Source organism: Mirounga leonina, unplaced genomic scaffold, assembly GCF_011800145.1.
Source record: "Mirounga leonina isolate KUSES-001 unplaced genomic scaffold, KU_Mleo_1.0 Mir_150, whole genome shotgun sequence".
Taxonomy (NCBI): domain Eukaryota; kingdom Metazoa; phylum Chordata; class Mammalia; order Carnivora; family Phocidae; genus Mirounga; species Mirounga leonina.
This window is the reverse complement of record NW_023270374.1, coordinates 29,580,205-29,603,357: the sequence shown is the minus strand read 5'-3', so window position 1 is coordinate 29,603,357 and position 23,153 is coordinate 29,580,205. Positions and strand designations below refer to the sequence as shown.

Here is a 23,153-nt window from a genome sequence, read left to right as displayed (position 1 = left end):
GCACACTCTGGATAAAACTATGTTTGAGTATAAGCAACGCTGTAATACCCATTTCAAGGAGTTGAGAGATACGGGAAAAAGAGTCACGGTCCCAAGCTATTGGGCTAAAATAAAAGGACTGTTCTCCTCACCTTTGCCAGGCCAGAAAGGAGCTCTAGAGCTGCCAGTGATATGCTCATGTCTTGCCGCCACTGGGAGTTGAGTCTTTGGGTGACAAGATGAATGCTGCGAATCAGGAGCCCAGCAGCTGAATCTGTATTAAGAGCTAGGATATAACCCCAATGCCACGTCCCACAGGGAGGGAAAACAACTAAGCATTAGTAACGAGAAGCACAGCATTCCACCAGGCACAGACCACAGCAGCCACAGTGAGCACGACGGGCACCCACACAGTGCTATGCTCCCCACCCCATTGGCCTGAGCGTCAAGCCTGACTGAACAACAGTGCACAGGGCACACACACTGGACCAAAGCAGCTTCTAGCTCCCAGCTCAGGTACTTTTACACAGACATCCACTAGGATTTGGCAGTTCAATATATCTTAAAAATTTCTTAACTCATAGAGAGTTACATTTTCAAAAAAACAATGAAAAGGCTATCAATTACTGCCTTGGAATTTTATAGAAAAAAGAATTCACATTTTAGAATCTCCTCAGATGTTAGGAATACCCTAAAACATCTGTTGAAATTATTTTCAGGGTTTAAACTATCAAAAGTCACATGCAATGCCTTTTCAAACACATTTTAACATTTAATTCTCTAAAGCTACTTTAATGTTTCTTTAAAAAAAATTAAATAACCAAGTCAACATATTTTTATTTGGCCTCTAGTTCTACATTTAAAAGTAATTGCTAATTAGCTAATAATAAATTAGGACAAATTAAACTGATTTTATAAAGGAAGCTTTAGGGACATTATACCTGTCGATCCTATCAGAAAGAGGGCAGTGACAACAGAAAAAGGAATGATCATTAAAGAGAGACATTCATGCGACACTAACACAAATCTGGATTTCTTAGTAAAAACTACTTTACGACATTACAAGCAGAACTCACTAACACCAGTTCAAAAGGCTGAAACAAACAATAATCACTTCAAACATTTATATTAGAACACATACAATAATTCAAAAAGTTCTTTAGTTCAGAAGTGTTTTAGAAAGCATGAAAAACAAATTTTCACCCACAGTATACTTAAATCCATGAACATAATGAATAAGTTAACAATTTAAATAACTGCTTTATAAATGCAATATTTAAATTTGTTTAATAACCTTAACATAATGACCAGATGTATTTGACATGCTCAAGGATACTTAAAGCAAACTGAAACATGCCTGGACTCCTAGGCTCATGAATTTTCCAGATAATTAAAAAATTAAATTTACATCCAAGGATCTAGATTTCATTCCAGTCATGTTGGACTAGCACTCACAGACTCAATACAATATTAATAATCATGTATAAAAAAAAAGGCACCCACAAATTCACAGAACCCGTAAAGTAAGTGCCAAGGTACAGGACATCACTGAAGAGGATGCTCTGCTAGCAAATGTTTCCTTACTTTTGCTTAAAATTTATAGGGTATATAATTTTTAAATACAAAGACTCTCTCCTCTGGGTTCCATCTAATGTATATTTTATCACTTCACGTACCACACTGCAATAATTGATGTGCTGGCTATCCCTATCATTAGAGCCTGAGGCAGAGCACGTTCTATTTCTCCATATTACCAGTATCTGGTAAAAGAATCCATAAATTTTTCCTGACCCCCCCACTATAATCATTTATAAAATCTAATAAACTACCCAAAATCTAGCTACTAAAAGCTATAGAGGTAATTTTAAAAGATTTGTTTTCTTTTTAAAAAATCTTTTAGACTAATAAGTATTAGGTTATTAAGTATTATACTTAAATACATTAAAATCATGAACATTACAATTTTGTTTAAAAAGATTGTTTTATGAATCTGGGCATTAAAACTTATTCAATAATCTTTGGATTTCAAAAAAACAAACATGGCTTACCATAATCCCTTAGGAGAGCTTGAGCAGGTCTTTCACTATCGGGAGTTGGGGGCTCTGTGCTTCCACCACTTGCTGAACTAATACCACTATTAGTGCGACTATGACTCTTCAGGTTATTCTCTCCACCACCCTAGTCAAATAAAAATGGATCAAAGATTTGAGAGCTACAACCAAAATTGACAAGTACAGATAGAAGTCAGTCATTAAAAGCCATGTTGATAAAACAGAATGGGCCAACTAAGTAGCACAAACTGATATACAGATAAAAATTGAGGAGGAGGGGTGCCTGGGTGGCGCAGTCGGTTAAGCGTCTGCTCTCGGCTCAGGTCATGGTCTCAGGGTCCCGGGATTAGGCCCTGCTTCGGGCTCCCTGCTCAGCGGGGAGCCTGCTTCTCCCTCTGCCTCTGCCGCTCCCCCTGCCTGTGCTCTCTCTCTCTCTGTCAAATGAATTAATAAAATCTTAAAAAACCGGACAAGGGATTAAAATTACTGTGGTGTTTTTGCGTAGACACCATCTACTGAAGGGTATGAAGGGTCTGATGATTATGGGTGTCCATTCTGGAGTCTTCTTTGCTGCTGTTTATAAAGGGCCAGCCCAAGACCTTTTCTATCTTCACTAGACTTCACTAGCTAATGACTCTGGGCCCTTAAACAATTACCCCATGTCTCCTAAGCAAGACTTCAGGAGTACAAGCTTAAAAAAACAAAACGCAAATAAACAACAGTAACTTTCAAATGTAGTTACATCATAGAACACAAACAATAAGATATCATGGTTAGTATAAAGATTAATTTCTACATGTATGTGGGCTAACAAAGGTATCTGTTAAAGGTTTCTCTCATTTTCCCCCATATAAACAAAATTCATTATACCCAGATCAGTTGACTATTATTAGCTACCTACTGGGATACAAATATAATTTCCTTAATAATAATTTGATCACCCATCCTACATCTACCCAGCTCATTCCAGTATACCCTATAAATTTCCCCTCTCTCCTGCCTCTACTCCAGGTGTGGGGATCACATATCCTGAAGCCAGAAGCAAGGGTCAGTGGGAGTCTCTGGGAAGCTTTTTTTTTTTTTAAAAGATTTTATTTATTTATTTGACAGAGAGAGACACAGTGAGAGAGGGAATATAAGCAGGGGCAGCGGGAGAGGGAGAAGCAGACTTCCTGCTGAGCAGGGAGCCCGATGTGGGGCTCGATCCCAGGACTCTGGGATCATGACCCGAGCCGAAGGCAGACGCTTAACGACTGAGCCACCCAGGCGCCCCACTGGGAAGCTTTTTTAATTTGGAAGTACTGGTGCTTAAGGGGACCTTCAAACTTTGGTCTAGAGGAGCTAAAAGAGCTGATGAGATGGAAAAGAATAAACTCAGTACTTGTTTCTAGACAGCATTAAATCTACTAGGGATAGAAGGAATTATGGAATAGGAGGCTTTTCCTAGATTACTCAAGCCCAGTTCACCAGCACGGCAAAAGAAGTTAAGAGCTTTAAGTAGAGACTGCCCAGAAATAAAGACTGCATCTAGCTGAAATTTCTCTCATGCAGAATCTCTCAAGGACCTGATGAATGGCTAAGGAAACACTCAAAGGTAAGAAACCTCAAAATATATATTTTAAAATATGATCCTTCTGAATCAGTGAGCTGAATTTATGAACAAATGCCTTTAAAAATCACAAGGACAGGGGCGCCTGGGTGGCTCAGATGGTTGGGCGTCTGCCTTCGGCTCAGGTCATGATTCCAGGGTCCTGGGATCGAGCCCCGCATTGGGCTTTCTGCTCGGAGGGGAGCCTGCTTCTCCCTCTCCCTCTGTCTCCCCCCTGCTCATGCTCTCTCTCTCTCCGTATCTCTGTGTCTCAAATGAATAAATAAAATCTTTAAAAAAAAAAAAAAATCACAAGGACAGACATTTTGGAATGCAATTTACATAAAATCAGATGTTGATATTCTGACAGATTACATGTGGTATGCTTCTTACCATCTCCATTTGGCAACCAATGGCTTCTAAAAGTGCTGAATCTTGAACAATATTTAACATTGCCCCTGTAACAGCAAAAAAATGCATTTTATTTAAATACATGACAAGAATACTAAAATGGCTAAAATATCTCAATAGAGATAAGAATATGATTTTAGCTGACTATTCTTGAAATGTCCATAAAATTACTAATAAATCTATTGACGTATGAAAAAAACACTTTTTAGAAATGCCCTAATTCTGATCTGCCTTCAAAGTTTTAAAACCACATTTTCTAAAATAAACTTGAGGGTCAAACTTACCTATATAAAAACATGACCACTATCAGATATTTTTAAACTGATATTTAAAACCAGATGTAAGCATCTCAATTTCAAGGCTACTACAAACAGAAAAATTATTATGGAATACTTTAAAAAAACAGATTCTGTTCTTTTAGAAATAAAAGAAAAATAACAAAATAAAAATCACAGCTATGTCTTTCTGATCAGACTGCCTTTTTAAAAGATTTGCTTATTTATTTATTTATTTGAGGGAGAGAAAGCAAGAGAAGGAGAGGGTGTGAGTTGGGGGAGGAGCAGAGGGAGAGGGAGAATCTCAAGCAGACTCCTTGCAGGGCACAGAGCCTGGGGCTCGAGATGTGGGGCTTGATCCCATGACCTATGAAATCATGATCTGAGCTGAAATCACCAGTCGGATGCTCAACCAACTGAGCCACCCAGGTGCCCCTGATCAGACTGCTTTTTAAGAATGATTAAAGCCACATGGTTCAGGGTTACCCCTGTCTGCATATTCTGAAGGCTGCACATATTTACTATCAAGGAACTTACAGGACTAGAAAGGCTAGAACAGAAATAAGATGGTGAGCCTAGCACACTGCTTCTCATCTCAGTATGGGAGTACTCTTGTCCAGAATGGATAAAGAGAGGACAGACACAGCTTTGCCAATCTACGGCAAGAGTTGACAATTGACTCTTCCTTGAGATGTACACATGGAGCTCTTCAAAACAAGGGTAAAGCAAAACTAAATAACAACTCTGTAGAAAATTATCTGATTTCAAGTGATACATTATTTGAATAACCTAAAACACTACAACTTGGAGGCCCCCTCATAGCAAGATTTAACCTCTGTTCTTTCAACTCTTTCAAAATGAAAGGATTTATTCTTCGCTATTTATTCCACCTTCTCACTGCATAACATACTATACTTCCCAAACACTCCAACTATTCCTGCTACCACCAATTCTTTGGCCATGACATTTCCTCTCCTGAAATGAAATCCTAACCTCATTTCTGCCTATTCAAATTCTGCCCTAGAAGATCAAATTTAACTTCCACTTCCCCCCATGAAGTCTTCCTTGCTCTTTTGGTTTCTTCTCTCAACAGTAAAGACATTTAACAAGACATGCAATCAGCTCTGCCCGCTGTAATTATCTCACACTTTGTGAGAATATTCTAATCTCTGCAATAAGACTTGCTCAAGGATGAAAGCCATGCCATTCAGTTCTTTAGTACTGTCCTCAGAGCACCTATACCTAGGGCCATGCTCCTGGCTTTGACGAAAAGCCAGAAGTAAAAAAAAAAAAAAAAAGCCAGAAGTACAGAAAGAGACAGTTGTACAGTTGTAGTAATCAACTGACAAATAATGGGGGCTTAAAATACGGCAGTGGGCATAATGATGAGGAGCCATTTAAAACAGAGAATCAGGGACACCTGGGTGGCTCAGTCAGTTAAGCGTCTGCCTTTGGCTCAGGTCATGATCCCAGAGTCCTGGGATCAAGTCTTGCATCGGTGGGGGGGGGGGGGTCCCTGCTCAGCAGGGAGTCTGCTTCTCCCTCTGCCTGCCGCTCCCCCTGCTTGTGCCCTCTCTTTCTCTCTCTGATGAATAAATAAAATCTTAAAAAAATTTTTTTTTAATAAAAATAAAACAGAGAGGGGTGCCTGGGTGGCTTAGTCGTTAAGCGTCTGCCTTCGGCTCAGGTCTTGATCCCAGGATTCTGGGATCGAGCCCCGCACTGGGCTCCCTGCTCCACGGGAAGCCTGCTTCTCCCTCTCCCACTCCCCCTGCTTGTGTTCCCTCTCTCACTGTCTCTCTGTCAAATAAATAAATAAAATCTTTAAAAAAATTAAAAAAAAAAAATAAAACAGAGAATCAGTACGATCAGGAGACCAACAGAGAACATTAAGGAAAAAGGAAGGAAGCACAGCAACAGTTTCCTCCTGGTAGGGTTCTGACATAGCTTCCAGATTTACACCCAACTCAAAATTTTTTCCCCATGGACATAATGGGCAGGAGGCAGAGGAAAACGTAGATGTAAGGGAGGGAAGGAAAGAGGAGAGAGGGAAGAGGAAGAAGGGGGTAAGGGGACAGGAGGAGAGAGGAAAGGCAAGAGGAAAAGAGAAAAATAACACAAATAAAACTAAGCAAAAATGACCCCCTAAAACAACTATAATGCTTTCCCCTTCCTTCTTCTCACCCCTTTAAACTTTTTCACATATAAAAGCAAACAAATTCTGCCTCTGATTCAGAATAAGTAGAGCTGTATTAGGCTCAGGCTTCATCACTGACCCCTGCCTTCCAAGCATGCCTGGGGTCAACAGTGTGTGGGTTCACTTACAAAAAAATGTGTGAACACAAACCTAGTATCATTTGAGTGTTGTTGGGGTCCGTTTCCGTTTGCAAGGCACCTATTAGTATATTCACAAGTCTCAACTTCAGGGACAAAAAAGTTATTGGTTTATCATATGAAGAGCTGTCATCATTACTAAACTTTCCTTCCAGGACCACCTATGGAAGAAACAAATAATATTCAACATCAACTGTTGTGGTGCACTAGGCCCATGTGGCAACTCCTACAGTGGACAAAGAGACCAGGCTAACAAGCAAGGCTTTCAATCTGACTAGTATTAGCTCCTGTGCTAAGTCTGGCGCTAACTCACTCAACATGTGTTATTATTAGCTGTCACTAGCTATCGCCACCTGAAATAGTGGACCAAGGCATGCTGGCTGGCTGAAAGAAGAAATACCACAATAAATCAGCTTTGTCGATTTGATTGAAATAATCTGAGAAAAGTTTTAAAAAGCTCATGTTCCATTTTTAAAATACAATGTGACAGATTTAACCACACAAAACAGAATATAGAATATAAAAAACTTTAATAAAACATTACCTCAGATCTGACTGTGCCAAAATGATGTGGGAGGGGCAACAAAGAAAGGAGGATATTAATGGAAGATCTTCTCAATTCTGTTGGATTTACATAGCTTTTGAATTTTGAGAGTTCTCTGCCAAAAAAAAAAAAAAAGAAAGAAAGAAAGAAAAAAAGAAATAGCTATTGGTATTTCCAAACCAAAGCTTGTTTTTAGCTATTGCCAAATATACATTATGTCAATTTTTCACAATATAAGCACTGGATTTGGTTTCATAAAGAATGCAGTAACTACTTTCCACTGAGTTTATATTCTGCGGGGTGTGTGTATGTGTGCATGTGTGTGAATTTTTACGTTAAACTGTTAGAGAATTAAACTAGAATCTGACTGACTGATTTCAAATGTATGACCTACCTATAAAAGTAGGGCTGGGGTTGTTCTTAGCCCTCTAAACCAGGCCAAAAAGGATTCAACATGCCCAGGACAAATTAGAACTAAATGAATTCAGGGATGAGGTATATCTGGATGTTCTATGCTCACGTAATGTGATCTGAGTCCCCTTGGGCTATAAAGACAACTGCACAGGATAAATAAGGAAACTGGGGAGGAAGCACCAAAACAGACCAGGCCAAACCCAACAAGTGATATGCTAGTACAGAGTGAGAACTTACCTGTCAGGCAAAATGGTTTCAAGAGCTGAAATAAAGTAAGGAACCACAACATCAATCCCTTTCAAGTCACAGCAGAACAAAGGAGGGGAGTTTAGAATAACGCTGGCCAAGACAGGATGGCACACATAATCATTTATCTGCAAACCTTGAATTAAAAGCATGTAAAATCTAGGAAAGCAAGAAAAAAATTTTAAATAAACTGCTGATCAATTGTTTTCATAATTATTAATATTTTCTACACAGTCATCTGAAAGTCTATTTCCATTCTTCACTACTTCTATCCTTTAAGAGGTGTTACTAGAGTTAGAACAATTCAAAAGCAAATATACTAAAAACCAAATTATCTTTCCCAATGAAAAGAGAAAAAAGATTCATGTCTATTACACCTTCTTGAAGTGTTAAGCCTTGCAACTCAGTTATAGGTGCCTGCAAATGAAGTCACCAAAACAAGACAAATGACTGGAGTAATTAGTAATCAGTGAACTGAATTCCATGCCAGTAAAATTTTGCAACCTTTCCCAATTCCTGAAGAAGAAAAAAAGTGTGTGTTGTGGCTTTTCTTTCCCCATCATTTCCGGGGCGACAATGAAAGAAAGAAACCTTTCAACCCTGCATTTACCACGACATGGAGGTGAGTCTGAGTAAGACTCCTTTTAGGAATAATCCTGAGCCCACTTTCTTTTATCCTCCTCTCCTAACCCCCAATCAACTAAGTATTCGATCTTCCATCATTCAAGAGCAACTATATCGGTAAACTCTTCTACCACCATGAGGCACTTTTCTCCACAAACCTATTCGGGAAACAACTTCCTCACCTCCCGGTCACTACTCAGCACACTGCAATCTAGCTTCTCCTCCTAGAATCAGTTGAAACCATGTCAGCAAATAACCAACAGCCGCTCAACTGCTAAATCCAGAAGACATGTCTAAGTCTTAACTTCCTCTGCCTTTTTTAAAGCATTCAACCCTTTAATTACTCCCTTCTTCTCTTCTTTTCCTTCTGTGACCTCTGTAGATGTTTTCTGTAATAGACCCTCTTACTCCACCTGACTCCTATACTGGTATCCATCAGGCTGTCAAGCTCCACTCTCTAATAAGCTCTCTCGCACTAACCTGGTTTTAAGCTCCTGAATATAACCAAACCAATCTCTAGCCCATGCCTCTCAAGTGAGCCCCAGATCTGTTAACCAAAAGTGTGTTGGATACCTGAAAGCAGGTCATGTCTAATTATTGATTACTGATAATTTGTACTGATTACTCCAGTACTTCCTATGCACAGTGTCTGGCACACAGTAGGAACTTAAATATTTGTTGATTAATATCCTACAGGCATCTCAAACTCAATAGTTTCATAACTAATTCATCACTTGCCCTCTAACAAATCTGCTCTTTCAGGTGGTTGTACTCCCACCCATCCAGTCTTAGGGGCCAGACAGAAAGCTCACAATCACAGCCTTCTCCCTTATTGCTATTTACTCTTTGGAGTATCTCCCCAACCCATAGTCTCTCTCCTGAGACTATGCCCCCACCACAAGGGATGAGCTCCAGCACTTCGTGTGACCCACCCTCACAGTTGTTGCTGGCTAGACCAGAGGAAGACACCTGATTAATCAGATCCTCTTTCCCAGGAATCTGAAATTAGGCTTCAGAAATGTTAACTGGCCCCGCTGGTCATCTAGACCAAAGTCATGGAATTTGGGAACTCAGAGGCATACTGAATATAAGAAAATAATCTGCAGAGAAGAGAAGAATGAAGCATGGGAGACCATGAAGATAGAGAAACAGAAAGGAAGTTGTTTTGTTCCTTGGACACTTTCTAGTTTCTCATCCCTGCCCTTTTTGAGGCCCTGGTGCATGTCCTAACCTTAGAATGTATTAAATAGCACAGTTTCTCATAAGTCATTACCATTTTTGCTTAAATCACATTGAGGAGTTTCCTGTTACTTAAAGCCAAGAACCTATTAAGATACCCCTGATCAGCTGCCTGCATGTACCATTCTGTTTCAGGCCTATAGGATTCTGCACTCAGTTCCCTCTGATTCAGCTTAATCTTCATTCCTGAGAACCCAGCAGGTACAGACACCTGAATGTTCTTGTTGATCACTTTAGCAGCTATGCGAATGATCAGTTCAGGAAAGCAAAACAGAGTCAAGAAAAATAGGAGGCCACTACAAATTAATTTAGGAAAAAAGTGACAAGGTCTAAAGTGTCATGGTGAGGACAGAGGGGAGAGATTAGAAAGAGGGTTAAGTAACAGAAAGGCAGGAGTTGTTCACCATCCAAAGATAAAGAGGGAGAAGAGTCTAAAATGACTCCTAGTTTCTGGCCTGAGCAACTAAATGGCTGCCGGAGCCATTCACCAAGATGGCTGAAGTCACCGATTTGGGTAAGAGGACCCTACCCAACCTGCTAACACAGGCTGAACACTACCCATCCTTTTTAAGTCCAGCACAATCATCCCATCCTCTGGAACTGTTTCCTGAACCCCTGGGGTAAGTGTATACTGCTACTGCTTCTGAATGCCCACAGCACTTGATCCCTGCCTCTCTCCTACCAACTTCCTATTACTATTTGGATCATTGTTACTTAAGTACACGGCTTTGCTCACTTGAGAAGATAAGCTCCTCAGAGACCAGATTTACAGCTAACATTTCTGGACCATTTATAGTGCCTAATACTGTGCTAAAAATTTACTTGAGTAATGTGATCCTTCCAAATCTCTCCATCATTAATAAAAGTAAAATATAATGAAATAAGTAATACTTCTAAAATAAAAAGCATCTTAAGGATCTTTACCAAATTTGATGAGGCAGGTAAAATGCAAGAATTTCAAGCAAAAATTCCAATTACTTACAGACATTTGCAAGTATTTCAGACCCAAATTTACTTATCACTTCAGCCTACCAAGCCATGCTATAATAGAGTTTCACTATCAAAACTATATAAATGGAAAAATAAACGAAAAAATTCTAAGACCTGGATAAATAAGCTGGCAGAATCTCTTCTCCAGTCTTCTTGCTACAAAAAATCCTACACAGTGTCCCACAAGCCTCAGCTCTTCCTGCTTCATAGTTATCAGGAAATTCACTTGCATCAAACATAGGATTGGAAACCATGGTGTCTGTGGACATTTGTGACCCTTTCCGTCGAAACTCCATGCTAGCTTGTGTTGTAATGGCTGAGGAGAGAAAAGGAGCATTTTATTATATTTGTCAATATGCAAATAGGCTCATGGGACCCTGGACACAAAGATCAAGTGTTGGTGTCATTAAATTTTACTTAAATAGAATTCAGTAATGCTTTTGTTTGGCAACTACGTCTTATTTTTTTAAAAAGGGGCTCTCTGAAATCTTCTTTGAAAATGGCAACAATTAATTTACACTGGTATTATCAGTTTAATAGATTCTACTAGAAGCATTTTTCAACTAAATTTTTTGATCAGCAGAGTACATGTGTATATATCTGTATGTCAATACAGATATATAATAAAAGAATTTGGGTTTTCTGTTATTTATTCTGCTTTTTCCTCCCCCTGTAGAATGATGCTTAAACATTAAGAAAAATAGCTACTTCAATTTACACACTACCCCAGACAGACATCATAAGTGAATGGGCAAGCCCATGCCAGTTTGTATACTTTAGGGAGAGGGCAAAGTAAGGATGAGAAATGGGGAGGGAGGAAGAGAGAGCATTCCCACCACCCACCCAAATCCAAAACACACACCAAAGAATCGCCCAACCAAGCAAAATGAGAATGAATTTTAACAACCACAGACAGCAGCTAACTTGAGGTTGATAAATCAGAAAATTGGATTGGTAAGAAAGATTATCATGGTCATTCGTTGTCACTGAAACAGAAGCCCTTTGAAAGTTGCTTTTGTTGCTTTTATTTTTAACAAAAGATTTCACAGTGTACTGAATAATCACTCTGAAATCTTTTATCACTCCACATGAAATGTTTAAATTATTTTGTAATAGTTTTAATAGAATGCAGAGTCAAGCATAAATCTTTATGCAACTTCCCATGAGCCATTTTTAGTCCTGAAAAAGCTATCCAGCAATAATACATTTGAAAAACACTACATGCAGAATGCATACAAATCAAACACTAAATCTGTATAAAAATAAGCTTAAAGCTTTAAAAAAAAAAATAAAAAAGCCAAAACACAGTTAGTGCAAAGTCCTGGAATTCATGACATGACCAGACTAGTGTACAGAAATAATGGGACTGATTCAGGCAGATTAATTTGCTTTTGCCAACAATCTTCCCCATTCAAAACACAGAAAAGTATTTTTCTTCCCAAGTGCAAAAACTACAAGAGACAATGACAATCAAATTTTTTAATGGAATTATGAAAAAAATAAAAACATGACTGCAATTAAGGAGAAGCTTCTGGTTCCTACTTACAAGATTTATAAGAAAGAAGAATTTGGATAAAAGATGCTGCAAGATAATAGAAATAAATGGAAACAAATCAAAGGACAGCAGTAATTATAAAATACTTCAAAGATGGTGAAATTTTACAATAAGTTAAGAAGCTTTTTAGCTTTTTAAAAGTTAGATTAAAAGCTTTATGATACCACAAGCTAGTTCAAAAACAGGAAATTGTGCATTCAGATCCAAAATTATGATTTTTGTATCATGCAAAACAATGAACAAAGAAAATTACACAACTACAAAGAATTGAGGTTTTGAACTGCCAATAACGTGCATTAAAATTTTAGTTCATTAACCCTTCCCAGCTCAATGTTACTTTCACAAACTACAGTGTAATGTCACATCAGTCTAGAGCTAACCAGTTCATAGAAGCAAACATTTTAAGTTAGAGGTGAACTGCATGGCAGAATTCCTTGATGGCAGCCAGTACTTAGAAAACAGACTAACAGTGTTAGTATTTCTGAACCTTCCACCCCCGCCCCTCCAACCCCACCCCCACGACTTCAAGAGCAGCACCCAATAGCACTCAAACCCAGTGAAATACCAGGAAACCTCCTATCTCCTGGGTAATGTAACAGCCTTTCTCATCTCCAAACACAATAGGGGAAAGAGGAGCTTCTATCTTTTCTGTACCAAGGAAGATGTTAAAAGTAAAAATTGGTTGCCCACATATTTTCTGAATTATCCATCTTTTGGCACAAGAGGGTGAGCAAAGCTGTTACAAACTCCCTAGAGAGTGAGAAGATCTGTATATTCCCTTTAAGCAAGCCCACCAAGGAGGCAGGAGATTGAGCCATACTGGATTCAGGGATTTTAGTGTCAATAGCTTGATACCCAAAAGTTACAACTCTAAGAATTGCACCTTAATAAAAATAAAAATTAAAAATATGACTGATTCATTCTAGAAAATACAATATGAATTAATAAATATAAGCATGGTTCAGAAAACTCAAAATATAAGGCACATGAACATAAGAAAATATAAGCCAAAAATGGTTTTCTAAAAGTCTTCATTTAGTCATAAGTACATTTACTTATCCATACATAAGCACTACTTTCAAACTTATAAATAAAATATAATATGGAAATGGTAGAATATAAAGTGTCTGAATTTGAAAAAATAAACAAAGGAATCTGTAAACTCAAACATGCAATCTCAAATTATACTCCCAAAAATATCTTAATATTCACACCTTTTTAAATTATTTAAAAGATTTGTAAGGACATCCAAAATGATTAGACATGTATAACGCTCATATAGACCTTAGTTCTGAGATGATTAAGAACTCATCTTAGGTCATCATATTAGTTTTATGGTCATCATATTAGTTTTAATCCTTGGAACTAATATTCTCCCTAGAGATGCATAAACTAAAGCAATTAGGCATCCTTTTCTCTCAACCTACATCTAACCCCAGTTGGAAAAGTGCTTTCTTACCAAACAACCAGTACATTCATTAGTGCATATAACAGGGTGTCTGGGCACAAAGTCATTGCAGCTCAATAAATGCTGTCCATGATTATTGTTCTCTATAAGACATGTCATAAATATCCAGTACATTCTGCACTACCCCACACTCCCATCCTGCACGCTACACCACTACTTCCAAGTCAATCAGATTTCATTTAAATAGTGTCATTTCTGTAATAAAATCTAAATGAAGATATCGGGGTTGAGTTATTAATTCGCCACCAGTCTTATTTAGTTCCAGAGCAAATGGTATTTTTTAAAGTGTGCCCTGAAATAAAGTTCTCTGGACTAAAACCTGAGAAGTTTTTTTGATGAAGCAGAAATTTTCTAATATTTTATGTACCAATAAGTGAATGGCTGTCAGTCAGCATCTAAGAAAACACTTCTTGTGAATAAATTTCTGGTCAAAATCTTTAATTCTTACTATCAATATTATTATCCTGGCTGACATGAAGGGAACTTCCGGCCACCTACTGAAAGGAATTTGATTCAACATAAAGTGGCTAACCTGAAGTGTGTCTAACAAAACCAGACAAAAGCCAAACCTCATAGACATAAAAAGGACAGGTAGGAAAACTTCCAAATTCTGTTACTGCAGCTGGAAGGGGTTAAACACAAGACACTGCTTGGTCAGAGACAGAAAGCTTTTTAAGGTACATATTAATCTTGCAGGTAGGAAAGATTAAAAAGAAAAGAAAAGAGAAGAAAAACGTGGTAACATATTTCTTGAGCAATATTTACCAGTCATGCTGCTGTCTCTGTTTGTCCCATTATGAAGTTTGCAGTGAACAAATGCTGCATCAAATAACCACGATCCGAAGAGATTCAAGATGCTGTTAACCTTTGGTCTCCGAGGGGCAGGCAGCGGCCGGGGTTCAGAACTGGTCTGATTGGGACTTGACAGAGGAGAGGTGGACGATGTCTGGTGCTGAACTTTCGAGGCATGAGCAGTACTAACCTGTTAGAGGAGTACGAGAATATATCCACACTCAAGAAAAGTTTGAGAAAACAGCAGGACTTTTCTAAAATGTTGGCAGATTAAAAAGTCAACTTTATACAGCATAATCATGGAGACAAAAACCCTTACTGTGCTTGTCTTCATGGTGGCCTTATTCACAGTAACAGCCCGGTGCCTCCGGTTATGTGGTGGGGTGGTACTGACGGCAGTGCTCGGAGGCATACTTAATCTATTCACGGGTGTTGGAGGAGCACTGTCTGACCGGGGTCTAGAGATGCCTTTAAGAAAAAAACAAATGGAGTTATTCTTCATAGTTTCAAACGTGTGGTTAGAAAATCTGCCTCAAATAACACCAGTGAAGGCTCAGGACAGACTATGGCAGACACTGCTAGCTGCCTCCCAGTATCTATTCGTTCTTTCCTCCTGAGTTACAGAACACAAACTTTAGCTGGACATGGCTACCCCAAATACACAACTACGTATTCTAGCCTCCCTTACAGCTAGATGTGGCCATGTTCTGACCATAGAGAAGTGGGTGATTGTTGGGTGGGTATTCCAAGAAATCTTAGAAAGACCAATCAAGTACAGACTCTCCTCCCTTCCTAATTCCTGAACAGGATGGTTGGAACTCGTTTAACCATCACGGCCCATGAGAGAGTACACAAAGAGCCACAAGATAGAAGGGCCTTGGGTCCCTTACAATAATGGAATAGCTATAGCAGCCCTATACTGCCTAGCCCTGGCCTTACCATATGTGAAAATAAACTACCCTGTTCAAACCACTGGTATTTTTGGTTGTTATGTGGCCAAACTTAATTTGAATAATATATTACCTATGTAATGTATTAACAAGTGCACATAATAAATGTTTTAGAAAAAATAGATATTAAATATCAATGCCTTTCGGTAGGTTAAAAGTAGACTTTTCACATTCCTAAAATGTGAAAAATAGGTTTTTTATTTAAAGATTTTATTTATTTGAGAGAGACAGAGAACGAGTGCACAAGCAAGGGGAGCGGCAGGTAGAGGGAGAGGGAGAAGCAGGCCCCCAACTGAGCAGGGAGCCCGATACGGGGCTCGATCCTAGGACCCTGGGATCATGACCTGAGCCGAAGGCAGACACTTACCTGACTGAGCCACTCAGTTGCCCCAAAATGGTTTAAAACAGTGGTTCATGGGGCGCCTGGGTGGCTCAGTCGTTAAGCGTCTGCCTTCGGCTCAGGTCATGATCCCAGGGTCCTGGGATCGAGTCCCACATCGGGCTCCCTGCTCGGCGGGAGGCCTGCTTCTCCCTCTCCCGCTCCCCCTGCTTGTGTTCCCTCTCTCGCTCTCTGTCAAATAAATAAATAAAATCTTTAAAAAAATAAAATAAAACAGTGGTTCACAAAAGGTCTAATCTGCTTCCCAGTGACACACAAAAAATTGATACCTAATGTATTTTAATCTGTATTTTCTTGGATTCTGCAAATCATTTATTCATATCCTTTTCCATTTATCTACCAAGTCTTATTCTTTTTCTTAACATATTTTGATCTATTTATATAAAGACAACAAAAGCCTTCAACTATTACATTTGTTGCAAATAATTCTTCCTTCTTTGTCATTTGTAATCAAATCTGTTCATCTTTTTCTTTGGGCTTTCCATAAGTTTCTAAATCTATACTCTAGAGTTATCTACATGTAGGTCTCCAAACATTTAGCAACATACACAAAATTCACCTAAGAATGCATCCACCAGACAGCTGATTCCACGCATGGCACGAAAAAATATTTGAGGCAGATGTTTAAGGCAGGGATACTGATTCAATTCTTGTGGCATTCCGCTCACATTTAAGAACTGTTCCTGAAATTTGGGAGTTGAGCTTATAATGGCTGGGTTACTCAAATCCACGGGATTACTATCAAAAAAGAGAAAAAGAATTAATTACACAGAAAGGCTTTCTAATTTTAAAGGAAAATAGAAAATGATCATAGAAAAAGACATTTTAACAAAACTGAAATCACTGAAAGATGAAAAACACAAACTGGGAAAAAAGAGAATAGTTAACATCCCTAATTTATAAAAAGGGTAATTTAGAAACACAAACAGAAAAATGAGGCCAGTCAAACCAGAATGAGAAGATATGGAGAGAAAATGGTTTAAGAATTAGGGCAGTATGCAACAGAACAAAAGTTCCACAGGACACAAGGATGTAGCTAGTAGAGAGAAAAGTAAGAAGCAATAAAACCGAACTGAACAGAATTACTATAAAGAGAGAGCAGGTCCTGGGAGAGATAATATCAAGGCTGCAGCAGTAGGCATGAGAACAAATGTTACATGTACCATAGGGGACAAGCTTCTAGAGACTGCAGACTGAGTGCAGCTGAGGGCAGCCTGACTCTGCTGGGACAGGGAGAGCAGGAGGCAATGATGTAGATGGGCCTGTTGTCCAACATGGCTCCATCTGAGGGCTGTACTTAGCCGTCACACACTGAGCACCAACACAAAAGTTATAGCATGGTTCCTGCCCTAAGACACCGGGGAAAGAGCACACACGATACTAAATAATAGTACCTTAACATATGTAAGAAGCGAAACCATGTCTGTGCTACACACTCGTTATCCATTTCAGGAGGGATCAGACTGGCATCTTCATCAGGAACTTTAAATGGAGGAAATGAAGGACCATATGTAAAGCGTAGCAATCTGAAATACAAAAAAAATGCATAATACCAAGTTCCTTTCTTAGCAGAATGAAAAATATATTAAAGTATTAAAATATGTATTAAGTATTAAAATACTAAATATTAAAATATGATAACAGAAATACAAGAGAAAATAGATGATGTGTATTATACCTCACGGAAGTGAATAAGATAAATGAAAACGCTTGTTGATAAGAAACAAACTATAAGGGGATTTCCAGTTTTGTAAGATTAAAAAAAATGTTTCAACATTTGAATAATGTATTTGTTTTAAAAATTATTTGTTATTTAGTTAAATACCTATTTATATTGTTATATAATTTATATTATAAATGTATCTATAATTTATAAAACTATATATATAATGTTATACATTAGATATGTATCACATTATGATCTTATACTTTATATAACAGCTTTTAAATATATAATATGTAATATATAAAATTATATGTGATATAATTTCATAATTTATAAAATTACAAATCATATATTATCAAATTACAAATTATGAATTATTAAATTTTATTTATGAATAATTGCAAATAACATGAGTAAATTGTATAATCATATAATATGAAACTGATGTTTATATAGTTATATAATTATAATATAAATTGTTATTTAAATTATTTTTAAAAGATTCATCCTACTGCAAACTCCTTCAACACAACTAAGCTATAATTTATCCATAACTGCTATATAACTTGCATGAAGTTCAGAATTTATAGTGTTCCTTAAAAGTAATTCAGCAATTCAATTACTTAATTTAATAGTACTATTCCAAATGTATTTAAACTTTGACTCAATCATCTTATATCTAGAAATTACATCTTACTGAAATAACCAGAATACACACACTTTGTATAAAGTATCATATCAACATTTTTAAAGAACATAAATGTCTGAACAATTATTAAATAAATTATAATTTCATTTATATAATGAAAAACTACAAAGGCATTAAAAATATGATCTCGAGATTTAAGAATGGAAAAGGCACTTATAATTAATGGGACAAGAATCAAATTAAAAAAACAGATAATACTATATAGAATAATCTCAATTTTTTTTAATAAAGAGAAATGGAAAAAATACATTAAAATGTTAACAACACTGGCTATCTGTAAGTGATGGATATTTTTCCCTATATCTTCCAAATTTTCTATTTTAAGAATGTATTGCTTTTATAATCAAGATAAAAAGAAGTGTTATTTATTTTTTTGGAGCAGAAATTAGTTGACTTATTTAACATGATACAGGTATTATTTAGATGACTATTTTTTTTGGTTGCTAAAAATTTTTGTTTTGTTTTTTTTCCTTTATTTTTCATTTACACTTAATTATTATTTAAAAATAGACTTATAATTTTGACATTCACTACAATATAACAATAAAAAGAATATTCCAAAACTTCCATTTTTTTTACCTTAAATAGTGATAAAGATATAAACATAAACATTTCATTAACTCAGAAAAAGACCAGTCTACTTTCTGATACATAATGCTACCTATAAGTTATTTGTTCCTGCCTTCACACTGCTCTCCCCTCTACAAATCTAAATCAGATCAAGTCTCTAGATCTAAATGCCAGCTGACAGGAAACACAGAGGACAGAGAAACAACACAACCAGCACATAATCAGAAAAATTCAGAATGTGGAAGCACTCTAAGACAAACAACCCAGTTTCTTCAACAACAAAAACCCCAAAGAAATAAAAATGAGAGAGTAGGAACCTACAGTTTTAAGATAGGCTTAAGAACCTTGCTTGTTTTGATTCAATGGAATCAACCATAAAAAGAAAAAAAAAGGAGGCATGCAAGGGAAATTTAAACACTGAATGGCTAACTGATATTAAAGGAACTGTTAAAATTTTTTAGGTATGATAATTGTACTGTGATTGTTTTAAAAAGAATCCTCATCTTTTAGAGTTACATATTAAAATATGTAGAGTTGAGGGCGCCTGGGTGGCTCAGTCGGTTAAGCATCTGCCTTCAGCTCAGGTCATGATCCTGGGGTCCTGGGATCGAGCCCTGCATCAGGCTCCCTGGTCAGCGGGGAGTCTGCTTCTCCCTCTGCCCCTCACCTTGCTCTTGTGCTCTCTCTCTACTCTCTCTCAAATAAATAAATAAAATCTGTAGGGAAAAAAATATGTAGAATTGAAATGAAAAAACAAGTCTGAAAAAAAATAAAGCCTAAAGTTTACTCACATTACATATAAATGGTAAAAAAGGTAAAATTATTATAACAAACTACCTATTTGTGTTATAATATAGCACATTATAGGATGTCTCATTTCTGTAAAACTATGTATAAATATATATAATAGGATTTCTAGTGAACTTAACTTTTTTCATACCTTTCTATGGTTTTTCATTTTCTTTTATTTTTTTATTTTTATTTTTTTTGTTTTAAACCTAGGATCAAATAGTGACATGGTGTACTTTTGATATGGTTAGGTCTCCTTTGTTTCTTTTCTCTCTCTTTTTTTTTTTAGATTTTATTTATTTTCACAGAGAGAGAGAGCAAGAGAGAGAACACATTTTCTTTTATTTTTATTTTTTAAAAGATTTTATTTATTCATTTGACAGACACACAGCGAGAGAGGGAACACAAGCAGGGGGAGTGGGAGAGGGAGACCAGGCTCCCTACTGAGCAGGGAGCCCAATGCGGCACAGGACCCTGGGATCACGACCTGAGCCCAAGGCAGACGCCTAACAACTGAGCCACCCAGGCGCCCCTCTATGGTTTTTTAAAAATAATAATCATGGTATTTTAGTAATCAGATTAAGAACGGGATTTTGGCAAGGGAGGCAGGGTACAGAATTCTTCTCCATACTGCTTCTCCATACTTGCTTAATCTGAAAGGTTTTAAATTTGCCAGGCAGTAGCCAAACTGCTATATCCATATTTAAGAAGTGGCTTGCTTCTGTACCTAAAATGCAAGTAATAACAGACACAGGATACAGGCTTCTCACAACATATTCCGTGAATTCCAGGAAGACATGGAACTAGAAGGAAGCTGCCTTAGACCAGGTAGATGAAGGCAGGCAAGTCAATGAGAGTGACCTACCTTGAAGTGAGCGCACAGGTGACCTTGCTCCACTGCTCCACCACTGCCGGGTGGTGCCTCCAGTTTGCCACCATCTCCTTGGCTGTTTTCCAGTAAGGTGGTGTTGGGAAGCACCGAGTACAAGCTAGTAACCAAACCTCAAAGAGAACACCAATCAACTTCTCTGCTAGATTCTCAGCAATGCCACCTTACCAACAAAAAGAAAACATCTTTGGCATACTTATTTTTAAAGAAAAACCTTTAATTCATTGATTCAGGATAAGTGGTCAAAAAATCAAAATAACTGCAATGTTAAGTTCTGACTTTCAAATAGCCACTTATTAAGTAGGAATGAGAAACTATTCTTAGGAGCTCCTATGAAGAAAATCATGACTACATCAACCAATTATCATTTATCAAGTTTTCAAGTCACCCTGCTTGGTTCTTATCAAAGATCTTTACCTTCAGCAAGTGGGACAGACACAGAGGAGAAGGGGAAGGACGAATGTCTAGGATGTGTGACTACTGGGTCAGTTTCTGTGCTGACTGGTTTATGCACATGACCTCACGTATTCCTCACATTAATTCTGCAAGATAGATATTTATATCTTTTACCAATTATCAATTAAACACATTTTGAAGAAGAGAAAACTTAGATGAGAAAATTTAAGTAACCTCCGAGTTTACAAAGTCAGTAAGTGAAGGAATCAGAGCAAATAAATACTCAGGTCTTTCTACCTCCAACCTTTGTTGTAAAACTTTCAGGTGTTTGAAAGCTACCCTTCGGGGAGAGGGAGCTAAAGAAGGGAGCAAAAGGACCGGTGCTGTGCAGGACAGAGGCTCAACCATGAAAAACAGACCTGTTCCTCTGCTCTGAGCCCCGCAACCAGGGAGAAAAGCAGTAGTCTGTGCTCTGCATAGCTCCACAAGGCAAACTTGGGATTAGTAGGAAAAGTTATAAGGATGCATATTTCAAATAAGCAAAAATGAAGTTTCAACAATGAGCCCCAGAAGGGGAGAAACTGCCTGCGTTGAGTTGCTGAGACCCCTGGCATGGAGACTGTGTACCAAAGAGCTAATGAGTCAATGACTGGCTAGCTATCATCATAACAGACAAGGTATTCCTACTATGGACTCACTTTCAACAGTGGAATTCTATGATTTCCTTTAGATACTTTCCTGGACGCTGCATTTGTGCGAGATCACAAGTGCACACTTGTATGTCTGTAGTAAGAGACTACACAGATGAATAGGCAACAAGGGAACCTAGAACTAGAATATCAACTTACAATTTGTGTACATTGTGCTGTAACATACACAGCAGGGCCTCTAAAATACATTCTGAAGGCATAAAACTGGAGGCTTCTTAATGACAAGGTAATGAGTGGCATCCTGTCATATCTCCAAATAGAACCCTTAAGATTTTGTATGTTTCATTTGCTGAACAAAATATCTTCTGTAGCTGTCAAGTTTTCAGCGTCTACTTTGGTAACTACTTTGTAATCAGGTACAGTACTTACAGGTTCTACTTCAGTTAGCTGTTTCTTATATAGGCTCTATCTTAATAGACTAAACAAAACCTACTGTTCCTATCATTATCAAATATGCATTAACACACTGAGTCTCTCCCTAGATTAGCAAAATCATCACTGAAAGTAAAATAACTTCAGGGCTTCCATTCTAAGACCTGTTAACCTTGGTTTGTCAAATGTCATGCCAAATTGTAAATCCCTAATGAGTCTACTACTCATTGAGTTTAAAATGAACTGCCTCCAGAGCTCAGAAATAAATTAGAAAAAACATAAACAGACCTTGAACAGTTGGTGGGGCTAGAAGTATGTCATTAATCTGCAGAAGAAACAACAGTAAGACTTCCCACGTTTCTCGTGCCATGATGGATGACTCACGGGCCAGTTTCTGAATGGCTCTCAGGACCTGTAAGCATAGTCGGATCTGACTGGAGCCCTGTTCCTGTCTGAAGAAGACAGACATATCACTGACAAGCCTTGAGGAGAAAAAGCAAAGGCTTGAGGACAGGCGACTTACGGACACAGCAAGCAATGGTCCAATGACACTCCCTAAGAGCATCAGAGGACAGGACAAGGTGCAGCCTCTTCATTTCAAAGATATTTTGCCACCATACAGTTTGGCATTCTGGGATCTCAACCTACCATTTCTATGAGAGCTTGAAAAGCTCCTGGGGACAGGGGGGAACAGTAGAATGTAAGCTTCACCTCTGGATTTTCTAAGTCTAAAATGTGCCTGACACATAACAGGCACACCATTTTCTGCTGAGTGAATGAGTAAATACCCACAGCCCCTTCTGTTGCTCACAATGAAGCAGAATGGCCTTTGTATTCTTTTTAACATTTTTTAAACACACATTCACGAGAATTTAGAATGTGAATTTATGGTGGTCACAGTTCCTTTGAAGCTAATGTCTGCTAGAGAAGAGCCTATAGACCCAATGGAATATCCTCACCCTGAAACTGATGAGGTATGGAGGCAACTGCCTCAGAAATGAGCACCCTGCTACTGCTGTTCTAATAAAAAAGGCAACTTAACCTAAGATGGGGGTTCCAATGGTTCCCAAGATACCCTAGAAAAAAGTTTTATAACTCTCTTTAGTCTACAGGACCATTTTTTCTCAAGAGAATAAAATAGATCAAAGTATTGGAGCTAGAGTTGAAGAAAGAGGTCCAAGCCCCAGCCCCT

General features: G+C 37.8%; 1 protein-coding gene across 3 annotated transcripts in view; it reads right to left on the bottom strand.

Moving 5' to 3' along the window:
• RALGAPB (Ral GTPase activating protein non-catalytic subunit beta) overlaps positions 1-23,153 on the bottom strand; it is an 83,482-nt gene that overhangs the window by 39,556 nt on the left and 20,773 nt on the right. For 2 of the 3 annotated variants that reach the window (XM_035006304.1, XM_035006305.1), the window contains 13 exons: positions 22,250-22,413; positions 20,460-20,646; positions 17,255-17,386; positions 16,420-16,598; positions 14,830-14,978; positions 14,484-14,700; positions 10,810-11,011; positions 7,834-8,001; positions 7,183-7,297; positions 6,652-6,799; positions 4,012-4,076; positions 2,028-2,157; positions 132-265 (listed from right to left, as the gene is read on the bottom strand). In XM_035006304.1, coding sequence (XP_034862195.1) covers positions 132-265; positions 2,028-2,157; positions 4,012-4,076; positions 6,652-6,799; positions 7,183-7,297; positions 7,834-8,001; positions 10,810-11,011; positions 14,484-14,700; positions 14,830-14,978; positions 16,420-16,598; positions 17,255-17,386; positions 20,460-20,646; positions 22,250-22,413 — 1,990 coding nt within the window. The remainder of the gene's footprint in view (positions 1-131; positions 266-2,027; positions 2,158-4,011; positions 4,077-6,651; positions 6,800-7,182; positions 7,298-7,833; positions 8,002-10,809; positions 11,012-14,483; positions 14,701-14,829; positions 14,979-16,419; positions 16,599-17,254; positions 17,387-20,459; positions 20,647-22,249; positions 22,414-23,153) is intronic. The other variant, XM_035006306.1, reaches the window with a different exon arrangement.